Genomic DNA, 12,448 nt, shown 5'->3' on the forward strand with positions numbered 1-12,448 from the left:
TTTTACATTAGTAACTAGGTTGTTTTATAGCATTCAAAATGATTTTGTATATCAAGAATGTCAACAAAATAATGAGGGTTTTTAAGATTTTCTCTCCTCCATTTAGAGTTTGGCTACTATGACCATGAGTGAAACAGTGTGAGGGTGCTAGTGAAACAGTTGTGAGGATTGTGAGAGAATGGAAGGAACATAGTGAGTTCACTATAGGATAAGATGAAGAGTGCAAAACCATAAGTTGTTCCCATGTATTTTTTTAATGGCAGAGCCTAGCAGCCAAGCCTTCTAGGAATAATGATCATTTTGAGTTGGAATTGTCAAGGCTTGGGTAACCTGGGTGCAATTCATGTTTTTAGGGACCTCATTCAGAGTCAGATACCAGATGTTATGTTCTTGTCAGAAACACTAGTACATGCGAGTAAAGTGGAGGAAATAAAAAGGACAATCGACTTTTATAATTGCTTTGCAGTTGATAGATAGGGTAGGAGTGAGAGTCTTGCTTTGTTTTGGAATAATAAAGTTAATTATCAAATTATGAATTATTCTATGAATTTTATCAATGTAATGATTGTTGATGATAATAATAAAAAGTGGAGATTTATTGGTTTGTATGGGTCTCTTGAAGTCATAAAAGGAAAAATTCCTAGAACATGCTTTGAAATCTTTCTTCTTTGTCATATCTCCCTTGGTGTGATATTTGTAATTTTAATGACATTCTTTCTCCAGATGATAAATGTGGAAGAGTGGATCATTCGTCTTGGCTAATCAATGGATTGAGGAAAATTGTTATATTGCAATCTGGTGGACATTCTTGTGGTGGGTTATCCTTTCACTTGGTCATGTAGCAAAGATACTGTTAATGGTGTGGAAGAGAGACTAGATCGTGCCTTAGTCACTGGTGATTGGTTAAACTATTATCTTGATGTAGAATTACAAATTCAATAGCATCTATATTAGATCATAGACTCATTAATATGGATACCTAAGAAGCATCGAACCATCACCGTATGAGGAGAAGGTTTAAATTAGAAAATGTCTGGTTGTTGGAGGAAAATGTAGAGGAAATGGTGAAAGGCAATTGGAATAATTCTAGTGAGGTTGATTTCACTAGTAAAATTCAAACCTACAAGGAGAAATTGGAGGCTTAGGGAGGCGGATTAGAATGAGATTTTGAGAAGATATTAAAAGAAGCAAACAAAAATTGGAGATATAAATACAAAATTCTTTCACTTGCTTAAGGATGGAAATATAAATACAAAATTCTTGTTTGCTACTTCTAGAAAAAAGAAAAGGAGATAAAATACCTAGAGGATGAGGAGAGAGGAAGAGTGGAAGACCAAGAAGGGATTTGCAAGCTAACTTTTGATTATTTTGTGAGTTTATTTGCATCTGCAAAAAACCATTTGCTATGCTTGCAAACAAAATTACTAACAGAGTTTCAAATGATGACAATTGCAGGCTTGTGAGTGAGACCGTTTTCATGTGAAGAATTTAAGGAGGCAACTTTCCAAATGCTATCAGATAAAGCACTTGACTCATATGTATCTAATCCTGAATTCTACTGTCATTTCTGGAACATTTTGGAGAGGTTGTGCTTATTGAGGGATGCAAGTGGCTCACGCATGGTGTTTACCACCCTACTGTTAATGATACCACCATTGTTCTGATTCCAAAGGTTAATAATCCACGAGGTATGAAATATTATAGACTTATCTCCTTATGTAAGGTGACCTGTAAAATTTTGTCTAATGTGTTGGTTAGTAGACTAAAGGAGGTCTTGGAAAATTGAGTATATGAAGAACAATCGAATTTTGTTCCTGATATATCTATTATTGGTAATGCTTTGGTTGTTTTTGAAAATTTGCATTTTAAAGTAGTGATATCGTAACGACAAGACAGATTGTTACATGTTTGTTATATTGTGAGTATAAATATGTAATTGGTTGATTATATTGTGTGAAGAAAATTATTTATGATCACTGGATTATCACTCTCTCTCCCCCACACACATATATATTCATTATGTGTTCTTGTAGTAGCAATATAAAAAAAAATAACTCAAGAAAAGTATGAAATAAAGTAAGAAATTCACTTTTGACGAGCATTACTCCATTCGCTATAGATAACATTGCACATATGTATTTTTATAAATTTATTGTTTAAATAATTTATTTCTATTATATAACTTTTAATCATTATTGCTATGGTTAGAACTTTTATATAGATAAATGTATTACTTTTGGATTATTTTCTTTTGGTTTTATATTCACATTTTTGTCCAAAGACATATTATTTGGCTTAAAAGATTTGTAAATCCAAGGAACCAATAACGTATCTGTGTATGAACTTTATATGCACATTTCTGAATGGTTTTATTAAATTGGTTTATAGACCAATATATGAAATGCAATGTTTTTAACGGGGAACAAGATTTAAATTATTTTGAGCTTCATACATGCATGTTGTCATTTTTATAAGCACATTCACTGGGTTTTCATTTCATTTATTATGAAAATTTCTTTAAAGTTGTGTAATGAGCATAATTGAATTCATATAGACTGATTATAATAGTTTTTACATGTATTAATGTCGCATTAATTTTCCTCAAATGGTTTTGTTGGTTTACAAACATGTATATGTATATATGTTATGTGGTGTGCCTTTTACGATGAACAATATCAGGAAAAATGACTCACACAAGACAAGACATTAATGCTAAATTTGTATTATATGTTTATTGGTACAATTGAAAAACATACGATTGTAAACCAAAAAAGTTTATGAAACAAAAATAATTTTTTTTGTTTGACATGACCAGTTGGATTATTCCGTGTTTATTATGGTGCAAAAAGTAATTACAAATTCATGTGAACATTCATTAAAGATCCGAAAGAATCTTTTGTTCAATGATTTTTCATGTATTACTTGTTCCCAAGAGAAGTTAATATACAATAAGACCATCATCAGGAAAATTGAAGATAAACTCCTTACATTTTTAGTACGGATACAAGGTGATATTTGTAGACCAATTAGATATTTTATGTTTTAAATTGATGCATCAACCAGATGACCACATGTTTGTTTGTTATCAACTTGCATCTAGAAATTTGCGAGATTTTTAACTCAAGAAAATCCATCTTCATAATGATAGTGTGTTTATATCTCATGATTTTAATGAGTATTTTATGACTATTGGAATTTATATTGAACATCCTGCAAACATATTCATTTACATACTAGGCTTGCATAATAACTCATAAACACACACAAAAAAAAATCTATGGCAAGACCATTATTCATGAAATCAAAACTTCCAATGTCTTCTTGGGAAAATACAATCTCGCATGCAACAATATTGGTTCACATCACACCAACAAGTTATAATTAGTTTCCCTTTCTTGAAATTGATTTTTGCTTAGCAATCTTATATTTCCAATTTAATATTTTTGTTAGATGTGTTGTATATGTTCTAAATATGAGTTTGTAAAGACAAATATCACAAGAAAAATGGTTCAATTGTGAATTTAAAATTTTTTAAAGCCTTTTCAAGAACAAACAAAATTTTTGTTTGATGAAAACTGTGAATAGCAGATAACATATTTTCCAAAACATATACAGACGAAGAGAAAAACATTTTCGTACAACACAAAATATCCTTCAAATTCTAAAAACAAACTCACACCCTAGGTCTGATGAAGCAAAAGGAAAGCAAGTAAATATCATACTCAAGAAATTATACTAGTTCTTCTCTACCGTTGAGACTACGCCTAACTCTTGACAAAACACCAAGTTTCTCTAATTTCTCACAAGTTACAAGTATTATTCATTGTCACTTTTGACTCTACAAATCAAGTTCTATCCCAAGCTTGGTGAATACCTAGTATTCTGTCCTACCAAGTCATTGTTGGTTCCAAACAAATTAGAAGATATTTGTTGGTTGAGTTTGCTCACTAACTAAATCTATAATACGTTCAAATTGTTTTGAGAATTTTTTATCTTTACAATAAATATACGAAAAGCTTTTTATAGAAAGAATGAATAAATATATGTGCACAAGGTTTTGTATCTTCTTCGAAACTTGTGGTATTTAATGCGTGCAAGTATCCGTTGTCTCACAATGGTTGGATTCGTCGCTTGATTTTTATATGATGATAATGGTCGTTAGGGGTATTTAATGAGCATTAAATGCACATCCATTCTTTATGTAGAGAGTTTGCACTTATTGGCTTTTGTGTTGTGCACTTTAGCAAAAAGTCACTTTTCATCCATCACATCAAAGCACATCTTTTGATGAAGATAAATATTTTCGGATATTGACTTCATTTATTCTTCATACAGTGAGTTCACACTTATTGGCTTTAGTGTTGTGTATTTTAGTAGAAATATCACTTTTCATTCCTCAGCAGCAAATCTACACAACAGAATGCATCTTTTGATGGAGATCAACACTCTCAAATCTTAGACTTCATTTGTTCTTTATAGAATTTTGACAATTCTACACGATGTATAAATATATGTTAAACTAAATATCTCATGATATTTAAAATCCAAAAAAAATGTTACCGGAAAGAATCCATAATCAATAGATATTATAAAATAAAAAAAATACATATTTATATAACAATTTCATGAAAGCTAAATGAATGCCATCAATTTCTTTGAAGCATCAAAGGAATCTTTTGAATTTCATTCTCTTAATTCACCCATTCCTCGTACGAGAGAAATGTTAGGAAAATATTTTTTGTCACACTCTTTTATACATTTTTTTAATTGATTGAAATTTATTAAAAATAATATAAAATTGTGGTCCTATAACATATTTAATAATTCTCCTGATTTTGTGGGTTTTAATAAATTTTAACCAATTAAAAAAAATGTGTTTGAAGGAATATATTAGAGTGTGTTGTTAATACTCTTTAATAAGAGAAATGTTAGAAACACATTCTTTGTCAAACTCTCTAATTGGTTAAAATTTATTAAACATGACAAATTTATAATCCTATAACATGATTCTTCTGATTTTATGAGTTTCAGTTAAAAAATATATTTAAAAAGTATATTAAAGAATATATTATTTTCTCATTTAACAATAGCATTCCTCCTTTAACAATGCCTTATAACATTTGGAGCGATAACATCAGGATGCATGTCCAACGACAAACTTTTTCCAAACTGAACGCTTCTCAATCAAATGCTTTCAAAAGCCTTTAAAAGTGTGTCGGTGTTTTAATCCATATAAAACAGTACTTTCAAAAGGCACCGATAGAAGGAACTTTATAGGATATTACTTTATTTTTGTAATTTGAAATATCAATTTACTGTACCAACAAATTCGAATATTCCAAAAAAAATTTCACCGAATAGCTACTTAAGAAAAAAATACTTAAGCCAACCTTAACAATTAAACATATATACGATTTATATATTGTTTCAGAGTTAACAGTGAATAAAAAAAAACCTTCAAGAAAATTCTATCCAACCATAATAAGCAAACAAGAAAATTCTATCTATTCATAATAAACAAACAGAAAACTTAATCCTAATAATGAAACAATAAGGATATGCTCTAATATCACTTGTTGATGAGATTTTAATCTTTAATCCTTATTTTAGTATTTTTTATGTAAAAACAAAAAAAATCATAAATTTTAAAATCTACATCATGTTTGATTATTAAGGATTGAAGTAAAATATCTAATTGGTTTATAATCAAAACATTTTTTGACAATTGTTGAATCACAAACTGACAAATAATGTGACCGACAACCTCAATCTTACGATTCTTCCCATTATCCCTTAATGGACTAACATCAACATATGCTCATTTAAGTCCATGTTATCTTATTTAGTACTCTAACAAAATCGCTTAATTTAACCATATAAAATAAAACTCACTAATAATAAATAATTAATATAATTATTTTATAATATTAAAATACACTAATTATTGAAATATTAAATTCCAACAAAAAATCATGCATAAGAATAAAATGCATTGATATTTACAAATACTATTACCAAGTCTCGAAATTTACTTCCAAACCAATTAGACTAGGTGTGTTAATATTTCACATTACAGAGTTCCAATGCATTTACACCCCAATCCAAGGGTCTAGTGTCATTGTCTCATTGAGTTAAACTGTAGTTTGAAACTTTTAAACGTAAAAACAAACACTCTAAGGCTTGTGACCAAGAAGAGATGGCCTATAAAACACATGGCTTTGGGCAATCTCAATGCGGTCACGGGGATCATTCATTGTCTCATCCCTTAATGCTTCAAGAATGGCCTGGGCTGGATATTCCCTGAAGATCAAAGCAAGATCAGCAAAAACCATTGAAAATGTAGTTTCACAATTAGAATTCAGTTCTCTGTTTTGATCATTCAAAGGTAAAAAAGGAGGTAGCTAAATGTGTTACCTTATTATCAATATTCTGTATAACATCTTCAAGATGGGACAGAGCTCCACTGGGGCTACATGCTTGTTCTCTTCAGGATTTAGGACATTTAAGCTGGACTGGCTAAGTAGCTCATAAAAGGCCCTAACAGCAGAGACTCCCTACAACACAAACCAAAATAACCATTGAGGAACAGCAATGTCCAAATTTTAAAAAACGTGTTATCTTCAATTCTGGACTAAAATGTATTCTTGATCCCTGAAAAATATGAAATTCTTTTTTGTTTTAAGTCATATTTGAATAAGCTTCTCTATAAGTACTTATAGGAGAGAAAAATCAAAAGGGAAAAATGAAATAATCTTCTCTCATAAGCCAAAATCAATTTTTGCATAAGTGAATATCAGCTTTTTGGAGAAGCTAAATTTCAGCTTGTTAGAGATGCTATAATTTAGCTTCTCCAAAAAGCTGATATTCACTTATGTATAAGCTAATTGGAGAAGCTTATTTTATTTTCTTCTCCTATAAGTACTTACAAAGCTTGTCCAAACAAAGCCTAAAGTTCATATTTTATTCATTTTCATTTCCTATTTTTTAAACAAAAACAATGCATTTTAGTCCCTACAAGTCATGAAGGACTAAAAGCACATGGGGATTTGTAATTTTTAAGGACTAAAAAACAAATAAAATTTAAATTGAAACTAGCCAAGTTTTATATTGTGATCACGGATTCATGGTGACAGTTGCGGTTCTGTTGCGATCCTTGGTATTGCGAGACATTGCAGACAAATGCAGCCACAATGACCCAAAAAACCTCGTTGAAGCTGAAATCGCAATCGCGGACCGCTTTTAAAACCTTGGAGAATAGTATAAAAAAAAGCATTTACTGGTATCAAATATATATTTATGCCCGAATTCTTTCTTCTTTCTTATCAGACAGCAAGACAACCATTATCCCCAAGTCACAAGCATGTTGAAATTTGAATGTACAAAATACCTGAATCATCCCCTTGCCCTTGATACTGTCACCCATTTCAAGGCTCAATTCCCCTTTGGCCAACTTCTGTCCATACCACGCATTACGACCTTTCAACAAGGTTACATAAGTATCAGCCAAAAGTGGCCCAGCAAGTTTTTCTGGTTCTTCTGCCAATAGATGAGTGATAAAAATCATCTCTGAAGTACAGTGAGCAAAGTATACAGATTTGCTGGTGGCACTTTCATTTGTTAAAGCAGCTACCATTCCTGTTAAATTGAAATTAAATAAATACAGTTTAAGACTTGACGATATAAAAAGAGGACTCATGAACTGGCAGAAAAATAATCAAAAAGTCCAAAACATCAAGCATCACTCAGAAATATAAATACCTTATAATAAGTCTCTAAGACACCCCAAATGATATTTGGCAAAAGTAAATCCACTAAACTAGACTCTTAAATGGTAAAAGACGAAAAGTAAAATGCTCAAGATGGAAGAAAGTGGGAACTGGGAAATCTTCTAGCCAAAATTCGCCACTAGTACATCTACTATCTAATGAGAAGGATGTCTAAATATAAATTGTGCACACAATGCTAAAAAACACTTGATAACTCCCCATTTTCACCTACATTTCTCACTCTCTCCCCCTTTTCTATACTCAAATAATAACAATTCCAGTAAAGCAGACACAATGAGCAACAAGCAAAGATCCAACACAGACAATATTTTCTCCTGATGCTCGATCTCCTTAATAAAACCAGAATGAATATTATGTATTTCCTGCTTAAAATAGCATTTGCCTACTAGCTTCTATGAAGTTATTCTTTACAATGTATAGCAATGTAAGAGGAAAATGGAGAAATTACCTGCTCCAATAGCATATACATTCTTTAATCCACCCATGATTTCATGAGTAACAAGATCACCATTATCCCACACTATAAAGTGAGGTTGCCTCAAAAACTTTGCCAATGTTTTCCTCCATTTTTCTGCCCCACATATCCGAGCATTTGCATATTCCTTGTTGTAAATTTCTGAGGCAATGTTCGGTCCTCCAAGATAAAGGATGCTGTCCAAGGGAACGCCAGCTGCAAAGAAATCAGGCAACGATGGGAGTTTAATTAAACATGGATGTCATGTACCATTACAAAAATAAGAACTCCAGAAAGAATATCAAGATTTTTTTTCTTCATAGACAAAGAATTAATCAAGAGAAATCCCATTAAGATTCATCCATCTCAAAAATAATAATTACTTTGCATTACCTTCTCATTCTTTAGGGAATTTTTATTGCTATTTATAAGGTTCAATTACATAAGCTTCTATGAAGGCCAAAAAAGTGACAATAAACAAAAATGAATTATGCATACAGTATCAAGTATCAACTATAAACATGTATATAAGAACAGAAATCACTTTTTAAATTTTAATAAACAAAACCTCAATGTTTTGAAAGAAACAAGCATATCTCTTGGGTTACAGGGCTATCAAACATCAAATGATCCACTGTATAGCAGCTCATCTTAACCCTTAGCATGCAGAGATACTCAACTCACATGTGAATTTACAAAATTCCATCCCAAAGAAAAAGCTTCAATTGTTATCTTGTTATTCACATATTGCATAGTAATTCCAATTTAGGAAAAAAGCTTCAGATTTAGTTTGTCTTGATATAAAAGAAAGAAAAAATCATTAAATCATAAGAGCTCATCTAAATTCTGTACAGCAAAGCCATGTAGATATATACACTGAAAATATAACCCTTATTTTAAACTATTGGATTTCTGAAATGAAACTCAAATAATTTTAATTTCTATAATGTGAAAATTCTATTTCAAGGCACAAATGGACAACACTCATGCATGTTAGAAATAAAATGGCTTCAAAAGTAGTGAAAGCACATAGAGATGCCACATTAGGATCTAATATCATGAAATTCAATAATTTTAAGAAATGGCTCTTGTAAAGGATGGATGATTTCACACCCAAGCATGCCATGTAACTCAAGAAATTTCCATTGAACTGTATGTGATAAAGGAAAGTTAATTAATTGTACTTCTTTCCTTTTGAGGACTCCACGTCAAATTCTTTCAGATAGCCCTTTCAGAGTTGCACAATCTTACTTGTTTAAGTGCCTCATCTTTCTACTCCATGAGTCAGCACCTTTCCCATAAAAACACATTGCAATTCAAACATCACAAACAAACTATCACACATTACCTCATGGAAAGAAGAGAAGGAGTAAGTGGTCCACTAATGCCCTACTTTATCAGAGATAGCAGCACCTAGTTGCAATCATAGTCAGAATTTTAAGGTACTAACACCACAGGATCCTGTATCTTCAAGCTTCATTAAATTTTCTTGTCTTTAATCACCTAACAGATGGCAAGCGATGAAAAATCTTGTCCAGTGTCTCAATATTCTATACTTCTAACAGCTATTGAATTGGACATCCTAAAATGTGCTTCCTCATTTTCAATTGTGCAACAAATCACTTCCCCATTAACTAAGGAACAGATCCTTCAAATCAATGTCTTAACACTAGACTGAACTGGTGAATTCAACTAACAAGACCATGAATCAGCCAAAAAAATTTATTAGTGTCAGGAAAGTTGCAAACAAAGAAAACCACAAGAAGAAAGAAAAAAAAGCAAATGAAATCCAAAGATACCAATTTGTCACTGAGTCTTAGGGTTCCCATATCATATTCAAATAAAGACTCAGGTTTCTCAATGTGTGCCTAAACATGAGCAGACGGGAAAACCAGAAAACAATTTCTTTATGTATTGTCAGGTAATTTTTCATCAACAAATTTGGGGACTATTGGCACTTTAAAAAGACACCAGAGAAAGGTTATCAGTCAGTGGTTGCATTCTTGGGGACAACGGACAACCTTTCCATGATTGTTTTCACATTTCAATACTATGTCTTGCTTGTATTCCCTTATTCACAAACATGTAAAGAAATCATATAACTAGGCCTGTCTCCACATACAAGTAAAAGTTTATAGTATATCGGTAGTGCAATAGAGAAACCAAAAGAGGAGCAGAAAATTTAGCCTAGTCAGAACCATATAAATTAAAAAACTATTTAAATATGTTAAAAGAGAACTAACGTAGTATTAAATATCTTTATAAATGCAGATAGAAAGAAAGGAAACTTTAGAGTGCAAATCACTCAATCAACACATAACACTACATAAAGCAGATAACAAAATAAAAGCAAATGCATCTTACTTGCTTGATTGATCATTAGAGTTGGTGTTATTATCCGTGGCTCAGTGCCCAATTCAGCCTCTACACCTTTTGCCAAGGATACAATGACAGGGACAGTGATTCTCTCTTTCCAGTACTTACTAATTTCCTCAAACACCTCACGAGTTTCCGTTGATGGCAAGCCATTAATCACGATATCAGCATCCCACACAGCCTCCTGCAGGTTTGTCACAACCTTCAGAGGGCACAGAGGGGTATCAATCATATTCAGGCAAAACCCATCTTTCAAAATCTCATCTGCATAAAGTGTTCTATCACCTAATCTAGCCTCGACATATTTTAAATATGCACACCTCCTAATAAGTCTCCTCAGTACATCCTCCCTTGAATTGATCACCTCGAACAAGTGCTCAGCCGTGGCCCTGTCAACCATTCTTCCCGGCCTTCTCCATATCCTTATCAGAACTTTTTCTCTTAAACTACCATAAGCCTCCTGCAGCATAGCAATAAACACACTACCCCAAGCACCAGCTCCTACACCAACTATTCTCAATGGATCACCCTCCACTTTCCCAAGAAGCCCACGAATCTCATCAACCTTCTCTTCTAAACTACCCCCATTAACATTCAAAAGAGAGCCATTTGAATGTGCATTCCCATTGCTTCCAACCATCTTCCTTCCAAAAAATGATCCTGATAAAGCACCTCAACGGTCACCCTACAAATTCTGACAGATCTGCCAACAAAATATCTCTTCTCTAATAACCCCAACAAATCCTAGTGAAAAACCTCATTCAAGATTGCAAGTTCTAACCTTTAAAATCAAACAAATTCTAACTAAAACAAACAACCCCACCATTCACAGCACTTAGCGAAAAACACAGAACTTTTCCAGAATATTCAAGATTCTCCAACTGGGTAATAATCATATCACAGTGATTATATAACCCTCTACGAGAAACAACAACTAGCTTCTTCCAAGAACAACTTCTGCCAGCACAGCATGCATAAAGAAAAAGACAAACAAAGAAACCTCAAATCCAAAAGAAAAGTTAAACAAAATAAAACAAACAAATTGTGTGGGCGGGTACACCAATGCTTTGCCAATTGGGGTTTGCGTGGAATGCTGGAATTTGAAAACGTGCTTGAGTGTGAAAGAAGAGAAGGTGATAAAAAAAAAAAAAAAAAAAAACTGGAGTCACTTTCTTTGGGAAAGGGGAGGATGGAAGGATTAAGGAAGCGCGTGCGTCAACTTCTAGAGAAAAAGGGCATGTTTGTAACACCAAAATCATTCCTACTTCATGAAAATACGCATAAGTCAACGAAATGGAATTTTGTTTTTTGCTGAAATATTTTAAAGGTTTAATTTTGATTAATTAAACATCTTTAAAAAATGTTAAATTAGTTTTTTTCTTCTCTAACTTATTATTATTATTTATGTTCAATTTAATCCTCTAATATTTAAAATTGATTCAATTTGGTTCTCTAAGTTTTTTATTTTCAATTTTGATCATTTAATTTTTTAAACATATTCATTTTTTTTTGGAAGTATGTATTTTGTGGTGCTTTTAAACCATCACAAAGTGTGATTTACAATTTAAACTAAAAGATCAAATTGAATTGATTTAAAAAATTAGAGGATCAAATTGAACAAAAAAAAACTAGAAAATTAAATTGAACATAAAAAATAAATTAAAGAACTTAAAAAAATAATTTAACCTAAAAGTAACTTAAATTGTATTCTAATTAAATCCTTATTGAAAATTTGAAACTTTCTTTGGATATGTACTTGCAAAAATTGGAATGTGTCAACATACTAATATATAGGGGTGAAATTAAGGGACATCTGTTAGGAGTCTATGGT

At 31.8% G+C, this 12,448-nt stretch overlaps 1 protein-coding gene across 1 annotated transcript; it reads right to left on the bottom strand.

The window, feature by feature from the left end:
- Nucleotides 1-6,027: 6,027 nt before the first annotated feature.
- LOC100796897 (probable glycerol-3-phosphate dehydrogenase [NAD(+)] 1, cytosolic) lies at nucleotides 6,028-11,871 on the bottom strand. Its single transcript, XM_006591087.4, has 5 exons — nucleotides 10,606-11,871; nucleotides 8,236-8,457; nucleotides 7,388-7,635; nucleotides 6,415-6,554; nucleotides 6,028-6,300 (listed from the first exon to the last, which is right to left on the bottom strand). Exons 1-5 carry the CDS (start codon nucleotides 11,255-11,257, stop codon nucleotides 6,174-6,176), a joined length of 1,389 nt encoding a protein of 462 aa, XP_006591150.1. The 5' UTR covers nucleotides 11,258-11,871; the 3' UTR covers nucleotides 6,028-6,173.
- Between the last annotated feature and the right edge of the window lie 577 nt (nucleotides 11,872-12,448).

The sequence above is a fragment of the Glycine max genome, chromosome 11 (assembly GCF_000004515.6).
Source record: "Glycine max cultivar Williams 82 chromosome 11, Glycine_max_v4.0, whole genome shotgun sequence".
Classification (NCBI taxonomy): domain Eukaryota; kingdom Viridiplantae; phylum Streptophyta; class Magnoliopsida; order Fabales; family Fabaceae; genus Glycine; species Glycine max.